This window comes from Gallinula chloropus (genome assembly GCF_964237585.1).
Source record: "Gallinula chloropus genome assembly, chromosome: 2".
NCBI lineage: Eukaryota > Metazoa > Chordata > Aves > Gruiformes > Rallidae > Gallinula > Gallinula chloropus.
Genome location: NC_140086.1, coordinates 41,745,869 through 41,754,209, shown reverse-complemented (window position 1 = coordinate 41,754,209; position 8,341 = coordinate 41,745,869). Strand labels below are relative to the sequence as shown.

Genomic DNA, 8,341 nt, shown 5'->3' with positions numbered 1-8,341 from the left:
GGAAGAGGAAAATAGTTGCCCTGCTTTTTATTGAAAGAAGAAAACCAAACCACCTTATCACTTATCAACTCTTTGGCAGGATCTTGGCCATTGGAAATCACCTATATCATTCTCTATGGGCCAAGCCAAAAATCATCACAACGAGTTTTATGTGATGAGGCTTTCAAGTGCATATTTAAACACAGCTTAATTTTCAAAAGTCACGAGGACTTGAAGTTAAAGAAAAGTCAGACCCTTAATTTGCCCTTTGTGTCAATAGATAGTACTATGCCAAACTGAAATGCAGGTGCTGACAGCAAGAGTCACGAGCATCCAGCTCCCATAAACTATTTCAGTTATAATCAGGTATCTAAACAGCTTCAAGGATATTGATGGTTGAGACTTTCAGTGAGTGTCAGTGGTCAAAGTGATTTTCATCATGTTAATTTAAGTGTGAAGTAACCAATAACTAGCAGCAGTAGGTGGGTGAAGAGAGCTCACAGGCTAGTAACCTAGGAGGACAGTCCCAGTTACAGAAGGGAGTGAACACTGGGATGGGAGCTGGCCTTCGAGGTAAGTGCCTCCTGTGTAAATGCCAAAGAATCTACAGTGTTGGTGTTGGGTTTTCTGTTTGTTCTCAGCGTTGCTTGCACTGCCTTTTCTTAAACCAGAAAGGACTGCCCAGCAGTTTCCTGTGCTTCAGTAGTGCCGATGTGATTTATACCAGCTGAGGAATCAAATGTAAAGCTGTCAAAAGCCATTTATTGGATGCTCTGTAAAATTAGGAATTTGAAGGGTTGGGGTTTTTTTTGATGCAGTTTTGGCTCATATTTATTTGGCACAAACTGACTTACTGCTTTTTGAGTTAGTGCTTTTAACTTTAAGGTCAATCCTACCTTGGATGGTTATGAAAGGTGTAACTAATCAATTGTGACATTGTGTTGTGCTGTGGAGAAATGGTTTCAGTGCTTTAAATCAAACACACTTATGATTATTATTTTAATGGCATTTGGCTAAGAACAATGAATTATAAATTTAGGTTTTGAACTTTTTTTTCAGTCAACTGGTCAAAATGAGAGCAGTTAGAGCAAATACAGTTATATTTGCTTTGGAGTGTATTTATTCTGTTTTTCTAAGAAAGTGAGAAAACTAAAGACAAAATGTGTTTCAGCTGGTGCTTATGCAGTACAAATTCTGTACTTACAGAAAAGAGGTTGCTGCTCTGATTGCTTAAAGAAAAAAATGAGATGATGTTTGATTAAGTGACAGAGGAAATAAGTAACATTTCAGAATTGATGCAGTTAGGATGAAGAATTTATTGTATATACAGTTACGCAACGCTACTGTAGATGTACTACTTCTTTAAAGAAAATGAATACAGTAATCAAAATACTTCTAGCATGGAAACTACAATACAGACTGAAACTTGACTAAACCAGAAATTACTTATTTGACTTGAAAGAACACAGAACCTGAAACAACAAATCGCAAGTTGCATCATTAACCAAGGACAGTAAAAAACTGTACAGTACAAGCAACACGTTACAATAAGTTATGACCAATAAGGCAGTCTTTCTCATTTAGGACAAAAGGGACGAAGGGAAAGGTATTAAAATCTCATAAATCCACCATATCTCTTTTCCATCTCTGGGACCTCTTTGGAATAAGTTTCCCCATCTTCTTCTGAAGGGAGAATGGAGTCGGCGAAGCGCTTAAGAAACCCTCCGTATCGTTTCTGGTAATCCAGCCACCATTCTGGCCTGCCCACTCTTCTCATGAAACCACCGTACCTCTTTTGCAGCTCTTTGGCTTCATCTTCCAATTCGGGGCTGCGCTTTATGCTTCTCATGAAGCCTCCGTATCTTTTGCTGACGTCCCCGTCATTTTCATTTATCTCTCGGTAATGCCCCGCTTCAGGGTTATCCCCTGTTCCTAGAAGCTCCTTCAGCAGGTCAGAGGAATTAGCAAGGGCATCATCATCTGAGTCTTTCTTCATAAACCCTCCATACCTCTTAGCCAGGATTTCTCCTCCATTAGCTTCATCTTCTGGTTCTACCCGATAGAGCTCATCCATTTTCTTCATGAACCCCCCATATCTTTTCATGAAGCCTCCATACTTCTTGGCAAGCAAATGGTTCTCATCCAGCTCTTTCTTGTCTCCTGGAGCAATGTTGCCATCCTCGGAAAGATCCAGCTTTGCCAGTTGCAGGAGCTCCTTGCAGGTCTCCCAGGCTTTGGCAGAGGGCAGCTTTCCTTCACATTCTAGCGTACACGCCTGAAAAATGGATCGTTACTGAGAATGATTTCATAGTAACAAGCACCTCACTGCTATTTTGTCTTAGCTTTGCTACTTGTTTTTAAAAGGCCATGAGTAAGCCTCTCTTTGTGAGCAGCTTGGAAGGACTGGTCTTGGTCAACAGCTGATTTGGTGCATGTCTGAAGTTCTTTATATCCCTTTCTGAAGGATGTGGTAGTCTCCATTCTAAGAAGCAGAATACCAGACAAAATGAACCATGGGTCCTGTATATCAAGGCTGCCCCTATGTTCCCACTTCAAAGGAAGCCATGTGTACAGTTCCCACTCTTCCCTTACCTTGGGTGTGTTGTTGGGATTTGGTTTTATTTATTTATTTTATTTATTTACTACTGGGAAGCTAAACACCAACTATGGTTTGCTTCATAATAGAAGTATAGAAGTGTGTTCAGTCTTAGTAATTAAAAGGAATGTTCAGAAATGCTAGGAAAGAAGTTAGACAGCATTGTCATCGCCAAGAAGCCAACTGCACTGTGCTGCTCAGCATCTTCAATACACTGTGTAGCTTTAAAGGCTCTATTTCTGTCTGTAATCAGTAGTTCCTCTGCGTGGAAGAGATCTTTCAAACATGTACCTATACAGGTATAGAAATACAGGCTCTCTTAGGCAGGATCAAAGCCCTGGTTTTGCTAGTTTGACATAGAAAGTATTGACCATGAGAAAGAGGGAAAAAATCCCAAGCTGCATTGCTTCTGACTGTCAAGAGAAATTCTCAGGCTAAGACACAAAAATGTTCCCAGTATCTGTGTACATATTTCATAACCTGCCATGTAAAGATAATAATATATAACTATATACTACTATTCTCTCTGTTATGTGAGGGGAGTTTACTTCTTGTGAAGACACACTCTTTGTTTGCAAAAAAGGTGAATCTGGTTTTTTTCCTTCTTGCCCATTGTTTTCATTCCATAAAAAAATTAAGGAAGAAATCAGCAGTATTTTCAGTAAAAGAAGCACTTATTCTGCCAATGGATAATGTTTCCTAAGGATCTCAATATGTTTTAAAAGTGTGAAATTAAACCAAATGACAGCTCTCTCTGACAGCTAACTGGCCAGCTCCCTATCTCTGACCTGACCTGTCTCTTGAATGCTATTTTAGTCTGAGAATTTTATATGTGGTTTGTTATATGCTCACAAGAAAATGTAAAGGATTTATGTATTTTGCAACACAATTTAAGTGGCACTACCTGCGTATTGCCATAGATTATAATTATGCTATAAAGAAGGTGGGATGTCAGCTTCAGTCTGCCTTTAAAATTGCTCTGTCCCAAAGCAAGAATAGGTCTTTCTCCTTCTCAATTAGTTTTAATTACCTTCTGTTGTCAAATGAAGATATGCCATCTCGTAGGTGTGGATGACCAGGTACAAAGTGATAAACACAGATACCGTGTGATAAGTTCAGTTATGACAATACTATCTGCTGGTATCTAGAAATTTTTGTTTCTAAAATACATGTTTAGGTGGATAATGAACATGAGGTGTGGCACATAGCTTCTCATCCTGTTCACCTAATAAATGCTGTTACTGAACGTGACTGTGGCTCCTTCTTGAATAACTACTGAAGGTGTGAGAGTGTCAATACAGACATCCACAACATACACTCCAAAGAGCATGCATCCCTCCAGCCAAAAGAGCCTCCTTTCCACCCCCCTGCCAATTGACATTAAAGCTGAAGTTTGATTGAAAGTTAACATAAGCAAAAAAGCATAGGGAACTGTTTTGCCAGCCATCCTAAGAGCACTGCCCTTACGAACCTGCTGTGGGTAACCAGCACGTCTAAATGATCTGAAAAGTTTTGTTCCTGTGATGTCATCCATGATTTCAGAGCACGCAAAAGGAAGGACTGGACAGAATTAGGAATCACTGAGTACTTCTGCTTACTCCAAAGGCAGAAGGACTCACTGTTACCCAGTGGCTTGACATCATAGGAACAAAACTTTTCAGATCATTTAGATGTGCTGAGAGCATGACGCTTCAGTACGCATTCGCTCGGGGTCAGGGACCACTGGCAGAGGACTCGGCAAGCCCCAGTCCCCACCTTCTCCAGGGAGGGCTGAGGGACCCCAGACTTTCACTGACCCGATCCTTAAATTTCAAGCCGAGTTGCCTCTGTGACTATACTTTAAAATAGTCTCAATATCATTAAAGTAAGAGATAGAAAGAACCCCTTCTCCATTCGGGAGCTTCCTTGGCATGCCCTGTCCGAGGAGACAGTGCCAGAGGGGCTGTTCGCAGGCACGTTGCTAACGCAGTGCAGCACCGTGCGAAGAGGGAGAGCAGCGGGAATAAACTGCTACTCAAACCCGGCTTGAACCCCGCTTTCGGTGCCGCTTCAGGCAGAGCTCCCTCTTTGCATCTCGACAGCCATCCCGCCCGGGGATAGCTCATCCTGACGGGAAGCCGGGGATCGGGACCCGCGTCCCGTCCCGCCCGGCTTCCCCACGCCGCGCCGGGATGAAGGTCCCGGCAGCGGCCTCTCCTTCCCCCGCGGAGCTGCCCTCTGCGGCCGGGCTCCCCTTTCCCCTTAACGTTTCGCCCGACTTTTCCCTTGTTCCCCTCCCCCCGGGGCTGCCCGGCGCGGGGTGTCCCCCCTCCCCGAAAGCTGCTGCTCACTCACACGCAGCTGTAGGGACGGGGGGTGGGGGGGGGGGGAAACTCGGAGCGCGCTGGGTTTGTGTCAGCGTCCCCCCCAGCCCGCTTCGCACTGTCCCCAGAGTCCCCCCAGAACACCCGGGTCTTCCAAGTGACTCCGGCCGCTTCCCCCACTATTTTCCCCTTTGCCTCCCTCCCAAATTTAAGACGGGGCAGGGGCCCGACCGAGGAGTCTCCGTGGCTGTGAAGCGGCCGGAGGGCGCCCCCGGCCCCGCTCCCGCTTACCAAGGGGTGGATGCCGGCGCGGGGTCCCAGGCGGTAGGTGCAGGCTGCGCAGTCACGGCCGCAGTCCGCCCGCGCCCTCGGGAGCAGGCAGGTGCTGAGGGCCAGCAGCGAGCAGCCGAGTCTCAGGAGCAACGCCATGAGGCTGCAAGAAGCAGAGGTCAGCCGGCAGCCGCCTTCCCCCACCCCCAACACCACCTCCCCCAGCTTCGGGGCAGGAGAGGGCGAAAATAAATTGTTCGGCCGCCGCGGTTTCAAAGCAAGTCCCGGGGCGCGGGCAACTCCCGTAACTCAGACGCCTTTCGGAGCCGGGGCGGTTGCCCCTGCGCCGGTGCTAACGGTAAAGCAGGCGCTTGGCAGCTGCCAAGGCAACGGACCTGCGTCCGGAGCCGGAGCGGACCCGGAGGATGCGAAAGCGACCAGAAGCTCCCGTCCCGTCAAAGTGTTCGTCCCCACACACTTTATCCCGCCCTTCCCGCAGAGCGCGAGCCTCAGGGGGAGAGACCCACGGCGGAGCGGCACGGACGGGACGGCGGCCCCACTCGGGAAGGGGTTCCCACCGGAGCTCCCCGAGTAGACGCCCCGACGACGGGCACCAGCCCCAGCAGAGCCACCCCCTGGCCCTCCCCCGGTCCCCGCCCGCAAGCAGAGGGGTTCACTCACATACAGGCTCCCCTCGGGGCTCCCGGGAGTTGCGCGGGAGTGAGCTGCGCCTTGCTGGAGCTTCGGCGTCGGAGCCGCTATAATTTATAGGGAGGCCGTGCAGCCTCTGGAGAAAGCCCGGGGGGGTGGAGAGTAGGGGGGGAGGAGGAAGAACGCGGGGGGAGGAACTCACAGCCTGGGGCCGCTGACAGCTTCAGTTAGGGTGGCTCTGGGGGACGCCAAGCCACGCCACGCCACGCCACGCCAAGCCCCTGCTGCCAGCGCCGGACGCGCCGCTGCGGAGCGGGAGCGGAACGGGTGCGGGCAGCGGCGGCGGCGGCACTTTATAATTAGTGAACGCGGGGAGAGCGCGGCCTCCCCCAATCGCCGTCGGGCTCCCGCTGACGCAGCACCTACGACATCCCCCCCCCCGGCGCCGCTGCCCCATCGTCAGTGGCTCCGACGGGGTTTGGGATGGGGGGGAAGGGGTGTGCCCCTACCTTCGGGGAGTGGGGGTAAGGGGGGTGGGTGGTGGAGCGGGGAACCGGTACCGGGAAAGTTACCGGGGGAAGTTTTCACCGGGGGCGGGCGGGGATGAGACATCGGCGTGAGTCACGCAGGGAGGGCGAGTTGCCCCGGGGCTGGCGGCAGCCCCTCGCCCGCAGCCCCGCTCCCCGGGACACGGGCGCAGGCTCCCTGCAGAGCGTTTGCACAGCGCCGGGCAGCGGGATTGGGTTTGGGGATTTTCGGGGTTTTGTTGGGGTTTTGGGGGTTTATTTTTTAGTCGCCTTCTCTGCCACCCTGCCAAAACCCCAAGCCGCTGGTGCTGAGGGTGCTAAAGGTGCCGGCTGCATACCTTCTGCCTCCTTCCCTGGGCCTCAGGGGAGGGCCGCCGTATTTGGGGGAAGCAGGTTTAACCGAAGCAAGGAAGAAGACAAGGTTTTGGGTTTGAAATAGTCGAGTTTCACCAGTCTGGATAGATTTGCCTGACCGGCAAAACACAAATAGGAAGGAACCAGACAGAGACAAAACCCGAAGCACTTCTGTGAGGTTCTCAACCCCAGTAGCTGGGGCATCTCTCTGCTCTGCTGCGTTTGGCATCCTGGGGAGCTGGTGTAGAGTGGTGACGCTGATCACTGACACCTCTTGTTCGTAGAGGGCTCTGCCCCAGCTGTGCTAAGCTGCATTTCTTTGACTGCCATAAGCCACCTCCTATTTCCAGCCACAAATTATTTCTAGCTGGTATGTTTGCTATGCTTTCACAGAATCATATAATAGTTTGGGTTGTAAGGGATCTCTAAAGGGTCCCAACCCCTTTCAGCATTTTCCTTCAGTTTAAAGAGCACTTTTCCCCTTCCAGGTGTTTTTCTGGGGTGGGATTTTTCTCCCTAGCCCTCATTTTGCTGAGATGAACAAGTTGTGCTCTTTAGCTTTCTGTCTTGAGATGGGCCCTTCTCGTGTGAACGTTTTGCTCTGCATTTTCTTTACTTGGAGTTTGTAATTTCTGGGCCTGAGTGATAGGAACAGTACACAGCATCTTGGTTTAAATTTCATTAGGGCATTAATACATAATTATCTCCCTTGGAGGAGGAAGACACCTCAGCTTATATCTCCTCAGACCTTATGTACCTTTCCTAATGCTACAGTGCATCGATGTTACACACATATCTGGTGACTGAGAGAGAGCCAGGTCTTTATCCCTCAGAACTAACACAAAATCCAGTACTATCATCAACTGTATGGAAATTGCAGTTTCTGCCACCTGGTAGTCTTTACATCAGCTATCTGACTCAGGTTACAGCCGCTCAAATGAATATCTGGATTTTCAGAAATACATCCATTCAAGCCACAGACATAGCTCCTGAGTGTAATCAGTGTATGTGAGACGAGAATCAGGCTCTCTGTTTACGTAGTAACACCAGCCAACTTTGTCAGTGAATCCTCAAGAGAACGGGTAGGCATCTTAAAAAATTATCCCAGTGGGCATACTTACGTTAGCATGTGAGGGATCTGCATCTGGAGCAACAATCAAATTGCTGTGCCACTGAATCAGCAGGAATGCCATAAAGTTTGTTCCTGAGATGGTTAGGGAAGCACTGACTAACTCCAGAAGTGACACATTTGGTGCCTCTTTTACTGTAAGGATGCTCTCTACAAGCAGAGCTTTTTGTGATGGACATCATCAGATTAGCCCTCTGGATCAATTACTGACCCTCAGCTCTGCCATCATTTATTGGTTTGCACTCCAATAGTCAGCATGGTGTGATGGAACAGATAGCCCAGTAGCCTCCTGATTGCTCCTCCTGCATCCCAAGTCCCTGGGCTCCTGCTTTCATCGTTCTGCACACGAGTGTCCACGCTCAGCCTGCCCACTCGGCTGCTCAGGCTGCCATGTCCTTCATTACACTGTTTAGTGTCACTTCTTGTATTTCATCTGGTCGTGATGAAAACCTCACTGTGTACAGAGGCGCAGATAATCCCTGTGGGTAAGATACAGGCTCTAACAGGAAAAGATGAAGGATGAAGTAAGAGT

The 8,341-nt window shown here is 48.9% G+C and overlaps 1 protein-coding gene across 1 annotated transcript; it reads right to left on the bottom strand.

Annotated features, from left to right (window-relative positions):
* Positions 1–1,588: 1,588 nt before the first annotated feature.
* PENK (proenkephalin) lies at positions 1,589–5,307 on the bottom strand (the record flags this gene model as incomplete). Its single annotated transcript, XM_084260736.1, has 2 exons — positions 1,589–2,254; positions 5,170–5,307. The coding sequence occupies 2 exons, from the start codon at positions 5,305–5,307 to the stop codon at positions 1,589–1,591; spliced, it is 804 nt and encodes a 267-aa protein (XP_084116862.1).
* Between the last annotated feature and the right edge of the window lie 3,034 nt (positions 5,308–8,341).